A 22001-nucleotide genomic window follows, 5' to 3' on the forward strand; every position below is an offset into this window, starting at 1 on the left:
TATTAACTTAAAACGAATAGATGGTATTATCGCTACTAGTTGACATTTATATAGCACTTTGCCCATTTGAAAGAGTCTCTTAATAATTCATAAAGTTTTCAATCGAAGAAATATTGAATCATAGACCCATGGGAGTTAAGTGGAACAATAAGAGGTCATTTAATCCATCTCCTTATCTTAAAAGAGAATGACTTATTCTCTCCCAGCCAGATGAGAGTCATTTTCCTCCTCCTGATTGTCATCCAAAAAAACTTTTAAAGTGTGTTTCTGTAAATGGAACTGTATTTAGCGCTCTGTAGGCCTTTAAAGATTTAGTACAACAACAATGGAGAGACGAACCACAAACAAAATTCAAAGTACTGCATGCACAAAAGGCTTAACAGAATGAATAAAGAAGATGTGGTACATATATACCATGGACTATTATTCAGCCACGAGAAAGGAGGCAATTCGGCCATTTGTGACAAAATGATGGTTAGCAGGGGTTGGGGGTGAAGGAAATGGGGAGATTTTGTTCAAGGATACAAACTCCCAGTTATAAGCTGAATTAAGTTCTGGGGAATCTGTTGTAGAGCATGATGATATAGCTAATAATACTATTTTATATACCTGAAATTTGCTAAAGAGTAGATCTTAAATGCTTTCACCACAAAAAAGAAATAGGGGGTGGGGACAGCGGTCAATGGGAAAAACAAACAAACAAACCAAGGGGATATCTGTAATACTTTCAACAATAAAGATAAATAAATAAAATGTTTTTGTAGGGGCAGAAGAACCATGGTCCTGTAAAAAACAAAACAAAAAACAACAACCCTACTTTGGAATAAAAAATGTGAGTATTGTTTACTGTTAAAAAATAGCAATTATGTGAGGTAATGTAGATATTAGCTAAGGATATAGTGATAATCACTGTGTAATATGTAAGTGTATCAAATCAATATCTTAAACAATGCTAGATTTCAATTATAGCTCAATAAAGCTGGAAAAAAAGAGAAAGAAAACTACAATACATATGATATAAAATGACTTTTTTTTTGGTTCCAAATTATCGACATAAACATTTTAGCCCATGTAGATAATACAGACAGACATAAACATAATCATACAAAAACATTCATGTACGCAAGTGAAAGAAAAGGTTTAGGGAAATATGACAACTCTCAGATATTTGAAGGGCTGTTGTGTAGAAGAAAAGTTAGATTTGCTCTGTGTAGCTACTGGGGACAACTAGGACCAGGAGTGAAGCAGGTGGAAATTTCAGGGAGGCATGTGTCAGTTTATCTTTTTAACAATTAGAACGTTTTAAAACAAATGGGCTCCCTCCCTGGAGTTATTATAGAGGGAATTCCAAGAGATTTGCCTAGGTGACCTCTAAAATTCTTTCCAACCCTATGACTCTGAGCCACCTGTCAAAATTAAACTCATTTAGGGGATGTAGAGGAAAGTAACTGAATTTTATAGGCAAAGAATTGTTATCAGTCATGCTTGTAGGTAGGAACAGCATAGAGACCAGGGAAATTGTTCTATCTCTATGTATGAATCTGAGACTTTCTTATGAAGGAGGTAGGATCTGAGTAGAATCCTAAGTACCATAAGGAGAATCACTCAGGAGCCATATTGGGGAGAATACGATTATTGCAAAAGTCATAGCTAAAAAAAGAAGACACCCCAGAAAGAGGCTAATTGGATGTACCTATACCTGTCACAGACAGGGTTCGGATTTGAGGAACAGGAGATTGTGAACACTAGGCAATTATAATCCAGGGTGTCCTGGAAAATAATTTTGAAACATTAGATGACAAACCTAGACATTGTACATAATGGAGGGGAGGGGAGTATGGTCAAAGCAACGAGAGAAAGGAATAATTTTTCTTTAGTAGATTGCTGGGTGCTAAAGGTTTGGAACCTGGGAGGAAAAGGCTAGTAGCAGGCGAGTCCAGCAGAGAGATGACATGAGTCCAAATGAACACTGTGTCCATACAGATGTAGGGAAAGAAGTAGATATGGGAGATAATGTAAGACCGTTGTAGCAAAAGCCTGGAAACGCAGGCTGGTGAAGACAAGGATCAGTGAGGCACGGCTCACACTCTTCTTGCTTCTGGAAACAGTGGCATTCCGTCTGGAGAAGATCAAGATGATGAGCATCTGTGTCTTCGGTGTGCCTGCTGGTGTTGGTGCTGCATCTGATCTTTCATGCCAGTTCCCTGGCCCTCATACAGGTGAGGCTGTGCCTGCACTACTGTGCACCATCCCTGTTACTCCCCTCTCAAAATCCCCTCCTCCTCCCACCAGGCTTCTTTCTGCCCCTGATGGAAGCTCACACCTGCCCTCCATTAAGATAATGTTTTGTGATTATTTTGAATGTTAAAATGTAATTCTCCGGCAATTCATGTTGGCTTGGTTATGTTGAGAGGAAATAGTTTCCCTAACTTTGTTTCTCCCTACCTCCCTTTCTGAAAGTTCCCATCTCACTTTGAAAATGAAAGAATGGAAAAATATCTACAAGACAGTGCATGTATCCTAAGTCTCCGCTTACAAGATATTTGCTTTGGCCTAGATAGGATCTTAAGAATCAGTGACAGAGGAATTTTCATATGAAAAACAAAGATCTTATGTAATTGTTCACATGTGCAGGTAGCTGGCGATAACCAGGTAGGAATGACTAATAAAGTGACATATGACTCTACATGTTTTTATTGGTTGACTGGTGTTTTGTTTTTAGTTAAATGCGAAGTGGCAGGTGGTGGTGGTGGCTCATCTGAATAAATACTGTAGAATTTGTTCTATGACCTAAGTTTATACCACTTGAAGAAATTAGACTTTGAAAAGTTGATGGACTTCTGAAAACATTACATTTTATTTTATTTCTTTTAAGTTTATATCTTCTTTTAAAAATTTTTATTTTATTGTTTAAAGTATTATATACAGTAGTACATATATCTCTTTTTTCCCCCAATAGACTTTCCCCCAGCCTCCCCTACCCCCTGTTACATTTTATTTTGGTATGAATAGTAAGTGCTTGTATGACACTTACATGCCCAAAATTGTTTTAAAAGCTTTATACATATTAACTAATTTAATTCTCATAAGAGCACTATAAGGTAGGTACTATTGTTATTATCATGACCTCACAGATGAGGAACTGATGCATAAAAAGGTTATTTGCCCAAGACCAAATAGCTAATAAGTATAAACTCACCTTTAAAAATATATATATTTTATTGATTTTTTACAGAGAGGAAGGAAGAGGGATAGAGAGTTAGAAACATCAATCAGCTGTCTCCTACACATCCCCTACTGGGTGTGCCCACAACCAAGGTACATGCCCTTGACCAGAATCAAACCTGAGACCCTTCAGTCCGTAAGCTGACGCTCTATCCACTGTGCCAGACCAGTTAGGGCTATAAACACACTTTTGAACTCCAGCAGTCAAGAGTCAGCATTCCTACACCTAACCACTGTGCTATACTATATGCATCTATTACATTATATAACACTAGAGGGCCAGTTCACAAATTCATGCACAGGTGGGGTCCCTTGGCCTGGCTAGTGATCTGGCCCATTGGGGCCATCTTGCTCAGTCCTGATGGGGACTGGCTAGCTGGCCTGCGGGAGGGACTGTGGGAGGTTGGCCAGCCTAGGCCACAGAAGGTTGGCTGTGGGAGCGCAGTGGACAGCTCCTGCATTGAGTGTCTGCCCCCTGGTGGACAGTGTGCATCATAGTGAACGGTCAACCAGTCGTTAGGTCAACTGGTCATTCTGTTGACCAGTCCTAACGGTCACTTATAGACAGACTACCAGAGAAGCAAAACTGTTACCCCCAAATTGAAATTCTCTAAGATAATACAAATGAAACAAAAACCACAAATTTTTGCTATGTGACCACCTTTATCCCTTGTGAATGGTTTTTTTTCAGCAGTTGCAAACACTTTGATAATTAAAAAGGGATGTGTGTGTGGCATTTTAAACACAGGGAAACTTTGATTCAACTATAAAATTCATATTCTATTCAGTGCTAAAGCATAGTTCTTGTTTTGGTGTGTGTGTGGGGGCAGCCTCTGTTATTTCTGGCCACAGCCTGGATAGCAATGGAATAATTTCATACTGCTCTTATAATAGTGTCAATGTCAGGGATGGTTCATCTAAAGTCAGGCTGGTAAGACATGTAAAGAAGACCAGCATTTACCTCTTCCCCCTAAACCTATCTCCCCAGTGATTGTTTTGTGCTTCTTTGCCATGGTACCCATCCTCTCTGCTTTAATTTTAAGCAAATTTTCAGTGGGATACCTTCAATAACTGATAATTTTGTAAAAGAAATAGAAAAGCCAAAGGAAAATAATTATCTAGTTCTTTTAAAATTTAAAAAACTAGATCAATATTAAGATGCAAGAATGTGTAGTGGGAGGATAAATGAATATTTAGACACATAAATATGTATTGTGTGTGTGTATAAAAACACTTTTCTGCTTGAGTCACTCTCTTTAGATAATATGTTAAGGGTGAATAAGTAAGTTCTGACTCAGAAACAGAGTTAAAGATAGATTTTGCCCTCCTTTGTCATCAAAGGAAGACCTGACCACGTGCCAGGTTTATAAAGCACGCCAGTGGGAAGATTATTAGCTTTACTGTCAAGCACTGTGAGGGTAACAGAGACACACATGTGGTTAGGTGGTAAAAAGGCTTCATGGTAATATAATATGAGGACTGGGGCCACATCTGCTTCCTCCCGTGAGCCTGTAGAATGCAGACAACCGAGCCGACTGCACTTTACCATCATGCAATAATTTCAAAATGAGACAATCATGTACCTCTTTGCTATCTTCGTGTACATTTTGGGTAATTTTGATCTTAGGCCTGGTGCTGACGAGGGTGTTTAAAGAGATTCTCCCCAGAGCATTTTAGGGACCCTCACCTGGAAGGCAAGCACCTCTGTGCCCTATGCTCCTCTCTCCCAGCTGTGCCTGCTAATGCTTGGCGAGTGCACGTGGGGCGCCCGGCTGATTCATTTGGCAGGTGGAGGTGGGACAGGGAGGACTTGACACCCACCCACCACCAAAGGGGGTCGCGTGTGGGGCGCGACGCGGGAGTCCGAGATGCGGGGAAGGGACAGAGGGGCCGAAAGACCCGACGGGGCAGCGGATGTGCTACAGAGGTGGGCACTGGGGCTCCCGCAGGGGGCGGGGCCTGAGCAGGGGCGGGGGCTGAGCAGGGGGCGGGGCCTGCGGGAAAGTCCGCCCTCGGAGTAGCGGAGATGACTGGCTGGGCGGGGGGAGCAGGGGACGCTCTGCTCCACGCTTTCCCAGAGCTCGGTGGTTTAAAGATGGCGGCGGCGGCGGCGGCGCTGGGGACGCGGAGCCGCGGGAGCAGGAGGGGAGGAGAGGAGGGTCTGTGAGTCGCCGAGAGGCAGCGTGAGGAGTGCGGGTGCGGAGCCGCCGGCCACCCGGCTCCCCAGGGCCGGGGCCAGGACTGGCACGGAGGCCGAAGCAGCCCCAGGAGCCCGAGGCCGGAGCCGGGGAGGAATGTGACCGGGGGTCGGCGGGGGCGCGGGAGTTGGCGAGCGCAGGGATGGGGCAGCAGGTGGGCCGCGTCGGGGAGGCTCCGGGGCTCCAGCAGACGCAGCCCCGCGGGAGCCGGGGCAGCAGCGCCGCCAGGCCGTCCGGCCGCAGGCGGGACCCGGCGGGGCGCACCGCCGCGGAGGCCGGCTTCAATATCTTCACCCAGCATGGTGAGTGCGTCCCGGAGGGCGCCGGCGCCAGGGGCCGGGAGGCCGCGGCCGGGGCCGGGGCCGGGGCGGAGCGGGCGGCGGAGCGGCAGCCTGAGGGGGGTCGGGCGGTGGAAGGGTGCCCGGGAGGAGTGGGGGCGGAATCCGCTGCCATCTGGGCCAGTCACGGGAGGCGAGTCACACCCCTCCCCCTCCCGCCTCCAGCCTGGCTGGCAGCTCCGGGGGCGGAGGCCGGGGAAGTGGGCTCCGGGGCCGCGGGGGGACCGTCCTCTCTCTGTCCCGGGCCCGGGCTGCGCGGCTCGATCGGGGAGGAGGGCGCGGTGGGTAGCGCCGCCCGGGGACGGGAGGGGACGGGAGGGGAGAGGAGGCGTGGGCTCCATCCTGGAGGTGTTGGTACTAATCGATCGTCAGCGGAGAGAACGGGGAGTTGTGTCTCAAAGGGATTGGGAAATAGCAACGGAATCTCAGGAGACGGCGGCCTGTAAAGTATATCTGTGAGTCGGGCCATGTGCAGTGCCAGGACAGGGAGCAGTGCCTGCCTGTGGGAGAGAGAAGGGTTGTACCTTAGCACTTTTTTGATTACCACCCCCCCCAAACCCTCCCCCCCTCCCCCCCAATACTGGAAATGAAGGGCTTGGCCAAACCATACCTCTCTCTGTTCTGCTCTTTTAAGGAGGATAGAATTCTGAGATGGCTGATAGGGGTTAGAGGTTGGTGGGCATAGCTAGGATTTTGGATTACGCACACATTTTCCTACTGTGTGTGTGCATGTAATTCATACGTACTTCCTCTCTGGAGTCTGGAGCCTGTTACTTTGTTTGGTTATCAAGGTATTTTTTAGAATAGTTGTCTTCATACTCTTCTGATCATATCCTTGAATCAGTAAAAGAGCATTAAACCTCAGGAATATTTAATGTGTCTTTTAAGTTTTGTGTTTGTCTTAACTGTGTTAGTATGTATACAACTGTATAATGTACAGAGGTAGAATTTCAGAAAGCATGACATGAACAATAAGTATAATAAATTAAGCTCTAATAGATATCTTTTCCTGCAGCCCAGTGGATTCCTTTGCACTTCCTCTGAGCTGCTCCCACCCACACCACTTTTGAGACTTGATTTTTTAGAGGAAGGAAGAGAGGAGAAGGGAGAAAAAACCCCACAAAATTGACCTTCATGAGGTTTAGATATCCTAAGATCTGAGAGAAGCTGAACACATAGATATGACCTCTCTGTAAAGGAGGGGATAGTTGAGGTTGGATGAGAGGTAGCAAACTGGAATCTCACTGAAGAGGTCTATATTAAATAATAAAGGATAAAAGATATTCTCTACTGCACAATATAGGGAATGGGGGTTGGGGTGGGTGGGAGAAACGGAAGTGTGAACTGTTTCTTAGAAAGGGGAGTTTTGGAGGAAGCAAAGGAAAGAAAATGATAAACCCAGGGAGCTATGGCTGCTAGGTGAGTTGTATTCAGAGATTTCTGGGTTTGGAATTGTGAATAAGCTGTGTTGTTCCTTAGTGGAGGAGATATAAGTGGTTTGGGGCCATTCAAGAATTACATGTCTACTATTAAAGACCTGAGTGAATATGTTATAAAGTTGCAATATGACTTATTCTTGATTGAAATTACTTTCTAAAACACAGGAGGCAGCCCTGGCTAGTTTGGCTCAGTGGATAGAGTGTCGGCCTGCAAACTGAAGGGTCCCGGGTTCGATTTCGGTCAAGGTCACATGTCCGGTTGGGGGCATACAGGAGGCAGCTGATCAGTGATTCTCATCATTGTTGTTTCTATCTCCCTCTCCCTATTCTTTCCTCTCTGAAATCATACACACACACACACACACACACACGTAAAATAAAACACAGGAGGCAAGAGTGGGTGAATAGTCTTCAGGGAAGAAATCCATGTAGCTTTGCTTTGTGTAAAGTGTTAAAGCACGTTAAACTTGGCCCAGTAAGCAATGGTGATCCTCTTCCTCTTCCATCTTATTCAGGGACATAAGATTCTCAGAGAATGAGGAAGTCATGAAGACTGGAATAGGAAGAGATTTTGAGGGATGGATGGGAGTTGGATTTATGGAGCAAGAAAATTAGAGCAGGCTGGTCAGGAGAAACAAATTAAGCATGGACAAAGGAAACAAGTTTGTGAGGATACATCTGTCAGGAGTTAGATACTCCAGGAGTGAATAGTAGAGCAGAAATTGCAAGAATCAAGTCTTGGTCCTCGCTACACCTGGCTAGGTTATTTAGTCACTTACCGTCTTTGGTGTGTTTTTTTTAATCTTTAAAATGTTGGACTGGATGATTGCTACGGTACCTTCTGATTCTTAAGATTTTATTATTTTAATTGAGAAGCAATGGGAAGAAAGCTTGGAATACGCTGGATGGGCTCCGGTTTTGGAAAATGTGGGAGAGGAGTTTATATCAATTTACCTGACGGGCTGGTTTATAGGATACCGCAACAAACCCAAGTCTGAAATGCTCAAAAGCTGTCGTTGAGTGGAGGCAGAGGAAATAGGAGGGGTAAGTTCAAGGGATATTTCATTCATTTAACAAACAAAATTTTTTTGAGCATCTGTTATGTACTGGGCTCTGGGGATGTTGCTGTGAATATAAGTCTTTGTGGAACTTCAAGAACTTAATGATTTGACAGAGAGGGTGAAATAGGAGAGATCACTTTGGAATATTGATTAAAGGCCTGAATTCTGGAGCCATTCTGCCTGGGTCTGAAACTTGGCTCAGCTGCTTATTATCTGTGTGACCTTGGGCAAAGTATTTAACCTTTTGTGCCTTGGATTCTCCATTTGTAAAATGGGCCTAATCAGAGTACTTAGTACTTAAACCTAGATTTAATGAGTTAATAGAGGCACTTAGAAGAGTGCCTAGTACATAGTGAAGAGCTCAATATGTGTTAGTTGCTACCATTTCTACCATTCTGAGTCAAAGATTATAAGGTTTTGAAATTGGCTGAGATGGTGATTTTTTGTTGACAGGTTTGGAAGTTAGACACTGATTGAAAGGATGGGAATAGGGTAAGCTTATTGCCAAAGACTAGTATGAAAACAAAGGAATTAGCAAATAATATAGAAAACAAAGGTGAAGTGAGTACTGTTCTTAGACAGATGGTGTTTACAAACTTTTCCATAGATCAGTTTCTCAACCTTGGCAGTATTGACATTTTGGGGTGGATAATCTTTGCTGTGGGGTGCTGTCCTGTGCTGTTTATAAGATGTTTAGCCACATTCCTGGCCTCTACTTACTAGATGTCTGTAACGTACCTTTCTGGAAACAGCTTTCTCTCCTCTCCAGTTGCGACAACCAATTGGTAAATGTCCCCTGGGGGGCACAGTGGCCCCCAGTTGAGAATTACTGCTTAGAAATATGTAGTAGATTTGGAATTGAATGAATGAATATAAGTTAGGTTAAAAAATTCCTCAGTGGACATATCATTTGATATTTACTTACAAAAATCTGGATCCTAGAATTAGTATACAAATTACTATCTTGAGTTTCAGTATTGAGGTATTTGCACATAATTTTATATATGAAAGTTAAGTTTGACATGCTATTGAGTTTACATGTAGGTTTAAAGTAGATCAAATACCATATGTAGTTAATCAGTAAACATGTACATTTTATAGAAATGGGTTATCAGAGTCCATGGTTTTTCTTCTATAGAAAGGGTATTTTCTTATTGAAAATGAGAATGGTATTTTTTATTGTTAATATATATAAATTGTTACAATAATTTGCCTTGCAATTTTTGTGAATTTTGTGAATACAATTTAGAAGGAATAAAAATAATAGGGCTGTTTTTGGAATGAAAGAGATGAGTACTCTGTGGCTTTTCTGAACTCTGTTATTAAACCTTTTTGGTAAGCTGAAGTTTTGTGACTAGTAAGTAATCTAAGGTTCAATACTTTTTAATATCTGACATACCTCGCAACAGTTGAATGGTCTCATTTCAACTTCCTTCTCTCACTCATTTACTGAAAATACTATTAAAAGTTAACCTTAAGTTATGAAGTTTTGAATGATAGAAATTTTCCTTTAAATCAACTCATTTTGAGTGGTCTGGTTTGTTTATTTTGGACCTATAGTTCATGTCTTAATCTTTGCAGAATGAAAGATATGGGCATCCGATGTTGAACATGTTACTGTAGAAAAGAACAGGAAGGCTATTGCACGGGAATTTTAATTATGGCGACCTTATATTGTGGCCACTTATTCTTATGAAAGTGACTTTATTTTTAAAAATGAAATCAGCTGTTAGATTTTTATTAATCTCTAAATCTGTATAAGTTACAGATAAATAGATAGCTGTGTCTTTTTTAGCAAAATGGCAATATATATTGTGGTACAGACTTATTAGACCAATTGCCAGTAAGTTCCAGGTAAATTATGAAGTCTGAAGTATGCTTTAAAAAGAAAACAAAAGAAAAACCAGCATCTTTTTCATTCCATTCCCCATTCTGTGTTGTTCTTCCTATTCATTCTCTTTAACAAAATTGGGAATGATGATGATAATTTTTTGTGTGTAATTTTTTTAGTGTTTATGAAGACCTTTTATGGTTTTTACTTAATTTGATCTTTACTGTTACTCTGAAATAGGTGGGGGCAGGTATTAATCTTGTCATTTAATAAATTAAGACAAGTTAAGAGAATTGACTTTTCAAGGTCACCTAGATGTTAAGTTATTGGACTGACACTCAAGCCCTTTTCTCCAAATCTTGCCATAGTATCAATATTTAGAGAACATAGATTCAAATCCTGCCTTGTATTTGACATTAATAAATGGTTTACAACTCCAACCTCAGCAGATTGTTGAATTAAATAATAATATTATGTAAGGCTCTTAACGGAAGTGCCAGGCACAAAGTACTCAATAAAGAGCTTTGTTGTCGTCATTACTTTCCTCAAGATGATTGTGAAGATTGAGTCATATGTGAAAATGTTTTGTAGACTATCTAAGATACTGCTATTGTCAACACGAAGGCATGCTAAAGTGTAGAATTGTCTTAGCATTTACTTTCAAAGTATGTTTTTTGTCTCTAAATCTTTATTTTCCTCTCAAGTGACTCTTGGTTATTAAAGGACTTCCAGAAGCAAAAAGGTAGGGAAAGTCTGGGAATCTTGAATCATGGGAGAATCTGATTACATTAGGCCTCCATTCATTCCTCTGAAGGTAAATACTATCCTCTCATGATGACTTGTCTTACGGGTTTAGGTGTTGATTAGAGCAGCAGTCTCCTTCCTTTTGGACCTCATGGACCACCGGGTTGGCGACTGAAAGTTTAGAAATTTCATTCTAATCTGGCACATTTGTTTGGTTGGTAATATTTAATGACTTTGTGTATTGTAACCTTTGTCATCTGACATCCTTTGGACATTTTTGTTCCTCCCTGTATTATTTTAACTCTGATTATAGTTTTTGTTAAAAGCATGTTTTAGTAGGACTTTTTATGGTCTTGATTTTGTAAGTCAAATGAACTTTTTCTCATACTGGGGAAATGAGATTTCAAAATAGTTAAGAATGTTGACTCATCAATTTTAACAGATTTCTGGAATAGGTAAATTTGGAGTTTTCACTGTAGATACTTCACCAAATCATGTAGGACTGCTCTAAAACTTTAGCGTAGAGAGCTTGTTAAGATGGATTGCTGGGTCTCTCTCCCAGAGTTTGATTCGGATTTCAGGGGACTCAAAAATTTGCATTTCTGCCGAAACTGGTTTGGCTCAATGGATAGAGCTTCGGCTTGGGGACTGAAGGGTCCCGGGTTCGATTCCGGTCAAGGGCATGTATAATACCTTGGTTGCGGGCATATCCCCAGTGGGGGGGGTGTAAGAAGCAGCTGATCGATGACTCTCTCTCATCGATGTTTCTCTCTATCTCTCTCCCTTCCTATCTGTATAAAATCAATAAAATATATATTTTTAAAAATTTGCATTTCTGCCAAATTTCCAAAATTGCTGATTCAGCTGGTTAGGGGGAGTCATTCTTTGAATACCATTGGTGATATGAGATTAAGATAAGTAATAGAACAAAGGTGATTCAAAGATTCTATTGTCTGAAAACAATATGTATTAACTCTCTTCTACCTAAAAATGGTTCAAGCCCATGTGTCCCATGTCTGGTGTACACACACAGGCTTTACCTCATCTTTTGGTGGTGGGAAGAGATGATGTATGTGTCTTTGCTTTGGCCTCAACATTTCTTTTTATCTCTAAAGATTCTTATGTTGGAAGTTTAATAACCATGGTAACACTCTTGAGAGATGGCACTTTTGAAAGAATCTTGAAATCAGGGAAAAGTGAGATAGGGCACATAGGGTGGGCCTCAGTTCTTGGGAGAAGTGGTAAAGAAAAAAATGCCCCTATTGGGTACTGTGCCAGGCATGTTCTAAGTACCTAATACCTGCTTTGTTCTTGTTTTTTAAATCAGATAAAACCCTACTTGTCCAAATTGATAAAGATTAGAGATCAAAAGAATTTGGATACCTATTTGTGATTCTGTAGTTTTGGTGTATTATGGTGCCTCAGCTTTTGAGGTGTGTGTAAGGCTTTCTGCCCATCTCTTTAAAAAAAAAATAAATAAAAAAAAAAAATATATATATATATATATATATATATATATATATATATATATATATATATTATTGATTTTGTACAGAGAGGAAGGGAGAGAAATAGAAACATCGATGAGAGAGAAACGTGTATCAGCTGCCTCCTGCACACCCCCGACTGGGGATGTGCCCGCAACCAAGGTACATGCCCTTGACCGTAATCGAACCTGGAACCTTTCAGTCCACAGGCTCATGCTCTGTCCACTGAGCCAAACTCGTTTCGGCTTGCCCATCTCTCTTGAGACCAGTATTGAAGTTTACAGAATGGTAGGCCAGGGTTAGGTGTGTGTACTCTGGGGCTACAAATTCAGACTTAGATATGGTCTAACGAAGGGAGCAGTAGGCACTAACAATGCTATTTATAATCTCATGGTAACACTCAACTACTACCTTAATCTAGGTTTATTATCACTAATATTTCTTATTTGAAAACCTTTATATCCTCCCCCTCCCCCTTGTTGTAGATTACAACTTTTACTCTCTTTGCTTTTTTAGAAATTATTAAGATTTAACAGATATCAGTGATAGTATATTGTGCTTCTATAAGAAAATGAATATACTAAAGCCATGTTTCTCTATGAATGTGGAAGAAAATATTAAATATTATCCTATCTAATAAAAGAGTAATATGCAGATTGACCATCATTCCAACATACAATAGCTGCCCCTGTGTGGTAAAAGATCCTGCCCCCATGTGGACACAAGATGGCTATATACCACAAGATGGCCAGCAGGAGAGGGCAGTTAGGAGGGACCAGGTATGCAAGGAAGAGCAGTTGGGGGTGATCAACCCTGCAGGGGAGGGCAGTTAGGAGTAACCAGGCCGGCAGAGGAGGGAAGTTGGGGGCAAACAGGCTGGCAGAGGAGCAGTTAGACATCAGTCAGGCTGGCATGGGAGTGGTTTGGGGGTTATCAGGCTGTCAGGCCGAAGCTGTTAGGGGAAATCAGGAAGGCAGGCAGGCAGGCAGGCAAGCAAGCAGTTGTGAGCTAGCAGTCCTGGATTGTGAGAGGGATGTCCAACTGCCAGTTTAGTAACTGATTAACTGGCTGTTGGACATCCCTCGAGGGGTCCCAGATTGGAGAGGGTGCAGGCTGGTCTGAGGGACATTCCCCCCCCTCCCCCAAGCCCCATGCACAAATTTTCGTGCACCGGGCCTCTAGTCTATATATATCCTCTAATGTTTGTAGTTGATTTATTAGACCATACTGGTAGAGAGTCTTTAGAATCTTTAGAAAACTACCAACTGATAATATTGTGTACCAGTTGCACAAATATTGGTGTAAATGACTCTTGGATTCTAAGATACTAGGTTGTGAGAATTGATTTCTTTACCTGGTGTCCTTCACACACAGTATATGCCACATAGTAAGTGATGTCTAAATGGGAAGATGTTATCCTCACAGGTAGCAGGTGCTGATTAGGGGAGGAGGGCATGATTGTTTCCTGGGACTGTAGCTAAGGGTTCTGCAGGCCTTGGAGGGGCGGGCTCTGCACAGCAGCCCTGTAGCGGTGGTCGACCCTGAAGGAGCTGCCCGGAGGGTGTTAGGGGGGCAGTGAGGCTGAAGGGGGAGTAACTGTCAAATCTCCCGCTTGGTGCAATTCTTTAAGTTGTATGTGGCTGTTTCGCAGCTGTATGTGCTCAGGGCAGGGTTTCAGTCTCCTGGAGCGGAGCGGGACGGGGCGGGGCCAGGGAGGTGGAGGAGTGAGCGGGGCCAGTTTAACTGTGACCCCCGGTGAGGTTCAGTGCGCTTGGGCTGCGGACTGTGCAGAACTAAAGGTAAAGTGCAGCTTGAATTCACTTCTAATATTTGGCTGTGGAGACGGCGCTGCTGCTGCTTCGGGGGTGGGGGAATATGGGTGTGACCCTGGGGGGCTGCTCGGGCCTGCTTCCACCCGGGTCTGGAGTTGTAGGGAGGAGGTGTGCCTGGCCCCAGTGGAGAGGGCCCAGCAGTGGTCTCCCCATTCGGTCAGCTTCCCTGTTCCCCGGGGGTGTAAGGTCTGGGGTAGGATGTCTGTGTAGGAAGATTTGAAGAGCTCCCGGTGGCTGCTTCCTCTTCCTTCTTTGCAGCCTGGGCTTCTGTCAGGCACTCTCATCAGACCCCCGGGAACTTGGCTCTGCCCCCCCCCCCCCTCCTTCCGTGGCTCCCTGCCACCCCTGCCCCACTCAGCTCTTCCTGGCTGCCCACCAGTCAGGAGGCTGCCGGGGCACCCTGCTGCCGGCAGCGTGGTCCTGGGGTAGGGGGTGGGGGTGTGGGAGCAGCTACAGTAAAGTTTAGTAAACCACAGGATCAGCATCAGGAATTGGCCGCGGGGCTGCGGGGGAGTCTGGCTGGGGGGACGAAATCACGCAAGACCTGGGGTCCCGCCCTGCAGCCCTGCAACCTTGCCCACTCTGCTGATCAGTTGTTACTGTGACAATGTCCCAACCAATTTGCATATTACCTTTTTATTAGTATAGATATTTTTTAAAAAATAAAGGATGGCTTTTGTGCAGTGATTTATTTTTTTTAAATGTCTTTTTAGCCGAAACCGACTTGGCTCAGTGGATAGAGCATCGAGCTGCAGACTGAAAGGTCCCAGGTTCGATTCTGGTCAAGGGCATGTACCTTGGTTGCAGGCACATCCCCAGTAGGGGGTGTGCAAGGGGCAGTTGATCGATGATTCTCTCTCATCGATATTTCTAACTCTCTATCCCTCTCTCTTTCTCTCTGTAAAAATTCAGTAAAATATGTTTTTTAAAAAATGTCTTTTTATTGATTTCGGAGAAAATGGGGGAGGAGAGGGGGGGAAACATCAGTGATGAGAATCATTGATTGGCTGCCTCCTGCACGCCCCCTACTGGGATCAAGCATGCAACCCAGGCATGTGCTCTTGACTGTAATCGAACCCGGGACCCTTCAGTCCACAGGTCAGCGCTCTATCCTACTGAGCCAAACCGGCTAGGGCTCCTTTTATATTTCATTAGCCAAAGAAAATAGTGTGGGTTCACCTCATGTCAAAGGGATGGGCAAAGTGCATTTTGCTATTTGCCTGGGAGGGCAGCTAGAAGTATTTGATGGAGAGCAGTAATGACTACCATAGTTTGCACTGCTGGTTGCTAAATATTGGGTCACTTTTTGTGTTATACGCAGCACATTAGCCCCCTTCCTTAGAGAGAGAACCCAAATTTCTACCTGGTGATCACATAGAGCTCCAACTCTAGAATCTTGGTTAAAGTCTGTTAGATTCGGAGGAGATCCTCTTGGGCCAGACAGCTATGAATGAAACAGTTATACCATCCTATCAGTATTTTCTTAAGCTCCTTGGTGGGTGGTGGGAGTGGAGATGTAAAGGAAAATTTCACTCTTAATTACATATTGCATTCATTCATTCATTCATTCATTCATTTTACAGTGAGCGGGTATTGTGTAAAGAGAAATACCTTAAGACAGCCTACCACAAAATAATCATCTTGTCCTGGCTGGGTGGATCAGTTAGAATGTCGACCCATACACCAAAAGGTTGTGGGTTTGATTCCTGGTCAGGGTGCTTATGGGAGGCAACTGATCGTTTTTTCTCTCTCTAAAATCAATAAAAATATCCTCTGGTGAGGATTTAAAAAAATAAATCCTCATCTCCTATGCATACTAAATTAGAAAATGTATACTATGTTGCACAGCTAGAGCTGAATGTAAGGTAAGACTTACGTTAACCCACTGTGCTTTCCAGTGTACCATGATGTAACAGCTTCTGAGTATAGCTTATTAACAATAATATAAACGCATTTTTTTGTTATTTGTATTGAACATAGGGGAAAAAAAAGGTTCTTTGAGGAGGATGATCTCTGGGAAAATAACAGAAGTGAAGAATGATTAAAGAAAGGATCTCATGAGGGGACAGTCTGTCCTAATAGGGAGGGTGCATATTAACTGGTTTCTAATTGAAGTATTTAGTATTTATCTTTTTTGATCACTGAGTTTTAAGTTACAGCTTACAAACAAAGCCAACAGAAGAATGGCCAAGTGTAAAGTGTTTATAGTTTATATTAGTTTGTCTAATGTGAAATGTTTATTAAATACAAAACTCTTTCTCCATTTTTAAACTAGAAAAAAAGGGAAAAGCCATTTATTTACTAATTTCCTTTATTTCTTTAAACTAATTTTCTTCATTTAATTTATTATGAAAACAGTATATTTTATTACAGTAGAGAAAGAACATAGCAAAAAATAAAACAAACCCCAAAATGTACCCTCCTGTTTGGAGACAACAATCATTAAAGATCTGGTGGGTAATCCAGCCTGTTGGCTCAGTGGTTGAGTGTTGAGTCATGAACCAAGAAGTCTCCAGATTATCCCTATTCAGAGCACATGTCTGGGTTCCTGGTTCTGTCCCTGGTAGGGAGTGTGCAGAAGGCAGATGATCAGTGTCTTTCTCTCATTGATGTTTCTGTCTCTTACCCTCTCCCTTCTCTCTAAAAAGCAATAAAGATGTATTAGACCTGGTGTATATTCTTTTAAATCCTCTTTTATGCATATGATTTGTATTGTTAGCCAAAATATAAACAAAGCAAACATACAATTTTTTGTTACTTTATATATTATGTAACATAATATATATATTACTTTATGTATTTTGAATCTTGGTAATCTTAAAGGAGAAAGGATTTTCTTGAACCCTCTTTTTAGAACTTCTTTTGCATTTACTTCTCCTCACACTACTTAATATCTATACTTTGGTCTTACAATTTTTGTTATTCCTGTTTAAGTTTCTTGGAGACTTCTGTATTCTTCATTTTGTTGAACTCATATTAAATTTATTTAAGGGCAGGGCATACAGTAATGCAAGTAATTGTAGGGAAAAAGAAGACATTTCAGCAATTATTTTAGGGTTTTAGATCAATCACTAATTCACTTATAGTCCAGCATTGCTTAATTTGCTGATATAACAAAACTAAGAAAGTACATATTTTTATACATTTATTTAAAGCCATCTTTTTAAAAAGCTAAACTAAAATATTCCTAGGATGTTACTTTTTTTAGTGACCTTTTTTGCATAAAACATACTCAGAAGCGTTAACTCCTGAAAATAAAAATGTGGAGGAGGACAGCAAGGTTATATTCTATTCCTTTTAAAATGTCATGAGTTGTTTAATTTCCTTCAAGAAGAAGGAAACGTGGATTTACTGTCTTAGTTTTTTAGGTGGTGATTTATAAAAGAATTAAATAAGGTACAGTGATATATATATGAAGCTTCTACCACTATGTCTTACACATAACGACTCAGAAATTGTTAGTATACTTTTTTTTTTGCCCTTGAAGATGAGAGATTGGAGAAATTTAAAGGTGAAAAAAGTGAAGGTTGTATTTTTCTTAATCTGACGTGAAGTTGCATAGGAAGGTTAGTGAGGAGACAAGAAAATGGAATTTTAAATTTATCTTTAAAATCACCCAGTGGATTTTTTCATAGTTTATTTTAATGGAATTTTACCAAGCCAGGAAGTTTGTGTTGATTTAGTTGAGAATTGAAGGATGGGTAGGAATCAAATAGTTCAGTGGCTAGGAGTAGGGAAGAGTGTTTCAAAAAGAGGGGTCAGAAAATGTACAGACTAGATGGAGGAAGCCTCAGAGCGTTTCTTACAAAGGCTTTGTACTCTTTGTATTCTTCAGTAGATTTTGCTTGATTACTTGGAAAAATATGAAATAGTCATTGTTTAGTTTTTATTTTGTGTAGGGTGTTGATGCCTTAAAAACTGGTTCCCAGTCATTCTTATTCCACAAAACCAGAAATTATATGTGGTAATATGAACAAATCATTTCTTTTGTTGTTGTTTTTGTTATGCCTCATCTGAAGATGTTTTTCAGAGTGCGGGAAGAGAAACATCAATGTGAGAGAGACACATCACCTCATCAACTGGTTGCCTCCCGCATGTGCCCTGATTGGGGGGAGGGGAGGGGAACCCAAAACCCTAGGTACATGCCCTTGACCTGGAATTGAACCCTCAACCCTTTGGTATGTGGGTCAACACTGTAACCACTGAACACACTGGCAAGTGCCTAAACAAAGCATTTCTAAGCATCTTTCAGTTTATTCCTTTTTGGTAGCCACAGGCTCTTTAGAAAGCACTCTGCTTAATCATAATTTGAATATTGATTGACATTTGCCGGTAGAGCAGTGAGCTTCTTTGAGTAATTTTTATAGTAACTTCCTTTGCTTTAAGTTATATTATTAGGAAACTCTTAAATAAGATTGATTTTAAATTGAGTACCCTATATAACAAAATTTTTGGAAGAGATTATATTAAGAAACAACAAAAATATTTTATAAAGAAATGGGTTTGTTTCTTGCAGGGCCCCCATAGAATTCAAAATTATGAAATTTTACAGTGTTAATGCTTTGACCAAGGAAAAAAAGACACTCTTTGGGTAGTATTGTTACTGAATTTGTTATGATCAAAGACTTAGAAGGTTCAATTTAATAAGCAAAAGAACTATTCCTCACCAGTCCACTAGGGGATACTCCAGCACTTAGGAAGAAAATCCAGTTACTACTATAGTTTAAAAATTATATCCCATTTAATAAAGTTACTGCTTTCCTGTTTGCTTAATGAAAAAAAAAGTAAGTTTTAGATCTACTTTGGGCTATAAATTTGACAATATTCACTTATGGAAGAATTTGCAGCCTTTTTCGGTTTTATTAAGGTTTAATTAACAGATAAGAATTGTCTGTATTAAAACATCAAGTGGTATGTTTGATGTATTTTGATGTATGTTGATACAATATACTTGATGTTGTTGATATATGCATACATTATGAAATGCATGCCACACTCAAGCTATATAATTAACATTCATCAACTCACAGTTACCATTTTCTTTTCTTTTTTTTCTTATGGTGAGAACACTTAAAATCTACACTCTTAGCAAATTCAAGTATACAATACATTATTAATGACAAGGAACCCAGTGCATGAATTTGTGCACCTTGAAAGGAACTGTGGGCCATGAGTCTGCAGTGGGCACAGGGGTGAGTCTTGGCCCATTCTCTGTGTCCCTGCCAGGCCCCTCCCACTGCAGGCCCTGGTCTCCTCTCTGCTGGCAGCTCCCCACCCCCCCTGCTCCCATGCATTGATAGCTCCAGCCCCACTCACACCTACAGACAGCACAGAGCAATTGGGGCCAGTGCCAGCAATGGGTGTGAGTGGGGTCACTCAGGAGCAGGGGGAGGTGGAGAAGCCCTCAGGGGAGATTGGGGCTGGTGGCTGCCACTTGCACCTGCTAAGAACACAGAGCATTCGGGACTGGCACCTGCAGCAGGTGTAAGAGCTTCTGCACAGCAAAAGAAACCAACAAAACAACAAGAAAGCCCACTGTATGGGAGAACATATTTGCCAATGATATTTCAATTTAATCTCCAAATTTTACAGAAACTCATACAAATTAACAAAAGGAAGATAAATGATCCAGTAAAAAAAATGGGCTAAGGATCTAAATAGACACTTTTTGAAAGAGGACATACAGAAGGCCCAGAGACATTTGAAAACATGCTCAGACTCAATAATCATCTGAGAGATGCAAATCAAAACAGTGAGATACCATCTCGCTACCTGTCAGAATGGCTGTCATCAACAGATCTATAAACAAGTGTTGGTGAGGATGTGGAGAAAAAGGAACCCTCCCTTCTGCACTGTTGGTGGGAATGCAGACTGGTGCAGCTACTGGAAGACAGTATGGAATTTTCTCAAAAAGTTAAAAATGGAACTCCCATTTGACCCAGTAATCCCACTTCTATGACTATATCCCAAGAAACCAGAATCACCAGTCAGAAAGGATATATGCACCTCTATGTTCATAGCAGCTCAATTTACAATAGCTAAGATTTGGAGGCAGCCTAAGTGCCCATCAGATGAGTAGGTTAAAAAACTGGTACATCTACACAATGGAATCCTATGCTGCTATAAAAAAGAAGGAACTTAGACCATTTGCAACAACAGGGATGGAACTGGGGAGCATATGCTAAGTGAAGTAAGCCAGTCAGAGAAAGATAAATATCACATGATATCACCCATGTGGTATATAGTGATCAACATAATTTGATGAACAAAAACAGGTCTAGAGACAAATGGCAAGGGTAGTGGTTAGAGATCAACCAAAGGACTTGTATGCATGCATATTAGGATAACCAGTTGACACAGACACTGAGGCTGTGGGGGCTTGCCCGGGTGGGAATGACTTAGGGTGAAGGAGGTCAATTGGGGGAAAAGGAGACATATGTAAAACTTTAGACAATAAAAATAAATTAATTTAAAAAAAAGAAAGAAAAGATCAGACTTATTAATGTTTTAGAAAATACTTCGTTTAACAAAACATTTTTTTCCAACCTATTTTCTGTTTTACTTAAATGATCTACATTCTTAGCAAATATCAAGTATACAATACATTATTGACGACTAGGGGCCCAGTGCACGAATTTGTGCACCTTGAAAGGAACTGTGGGCCATGAGTCCGCAGTGGGCACAGGGACTAAAGGCCCACAGTTATGATAATGAATTTTCTGGGTATTTCATTCTTCTGTGCCTGGCACATAGGTAAATATTAAGTGTCTTGTCATATTTAACTCAATTCACTTGATTTCTGTTGTTTATAAATACAGCTGATGAAATCACATGCTACATGATGACATGATTTTCATGGGAAATCAGGTAGTCTGGGATAAGAATATTTGTCCACTGAAAATAAAGGTGGTAAGGAATTACTGAGTTTAAGTAGAGTTTGGGTGATCATTTTGTAGGATATTACAGAGGTAGCATCTTTATCTTGGTAGGATGATTGCATTTGACATCTGATATTGTAAATAAAAAAATTTTTTTTATCTCCCTCTCCCTAGTAAAATGGGGAAAGTGCTAGAGAGTATTGGGATAATTAGGCCTTATTAGTTGTGCATCTGGATAGGTTGACTGGCATGACCAAGATTAGCTGTCTGTATCTCCGGTAGAGTATTTCTGTGGACCACTTTTCATAACTAGTTCTATAATTATTGAGCAGTGTTTGATACTAATCACAGGCAAACATAGCCAGCTATACTGAGAGTTAGTTATCTATACTAATAAAAGAGTAATATGTTAATTAGACCAGGCAATTTCTGGACAAAGCCATGGTGGCTGGGCTGAGGCAGAGGTGGTTAGGGGTGATTAGGCCAGCAGGGGAGAGCAGTTAGGGGGATCAGGCTGGCAGGGGAGAGCAGTTAGGGGGATCAGGCCAGCAGGCAGGTCATTAGTTAGGAGCTAGTGGTCCTGGATTGCTAGAGGCATGTCCCAGATTGGAGAGGGTGCAGGCTGGGCTGAAGGAACCACCCTCCATGTATGAATTTTGTGCACCAGGCCTCTATTAAATAATTGGCAGGAAAGTCACAACTATCAATGGCAGAGGAAATAACAGCTCTTTCCTTAAATAACAAACATCTGTGTCTTTAATGTGATACACACATAGTGTGCCTCATGAATTTTAACCAATAGCATTTCATGTAATACAAATTGTTTCTTGGTTAGTCATATCCAATTTGAGTTTTGAAAACTTATTGTAGGAGAAACACCTAACTCCTTGGGAGATTTTAACTGGAAAGCAGTTTCTAGTAAAACTGAATAGTTTCCAGTAAACATAACATATAAAAATAAGCAATAA

General features: G+C 41.3%; 1 protein-coding gene and 1 long non-coding RNA gene across 6 annotated transcripts in view; both read left to right on the plus strand.

Annotated features, from left to right (window-relative positions):
* Positions 1-764: 764 nt before the first annotated feature.
* Positions 765-2692, plus strand: LOC123652568. Its single transcript, XR_006741997.1, has 2 exons — positions 765-832; positions 2109-2692. It is a non-coding gene; the product is annotated as an uncharacterized LOC123652568 (long non-coding RNA).
* A 2598-nt stretch (positions 2693-5290) lies between these two features.
* The window catches only part of ABL2 (ABL proto-oncogene 2, non-receptor tyrosine kinase), a 71138-nt gene continuing 54427 nt past the window's right edge, over positions 5291-22001 (plus strand). For all 5 annotated transcript variants that reach the window (XM_045583180.1, XM_036442359.2, XM_036442365.2 and 2 more), the window contains exon 1: positions 5291-5725. In XM_045583180.1, coding sequence (XP_045439136.1) covers positions 5566-5725 — 160 coding nt within the window. In that variant the 5' untranslated portion in view covers positions 5291-5565. The remainder of the gene's footprint in view (positions 5726-22001) is intronic.

Source organism: Pipistrellus kuhlii, unplaced genomic scaffold, assembly GCF_014108245.1.
Source record: "Pipistrellus kuhlii isolate mPipKuh1 unplaced genomic scaffold, mPipKuh1.p scaffold_m20_p_18, whole genome shotgun sequence".
Classification (NCBI taxonomy): domain Eukaryota; kingdom Metazoa; phylum Chordata; class Mammalia; order Chiroptera; family Vespertilionidae; genus Pipistrellus; species Pipistrellus kuhlii.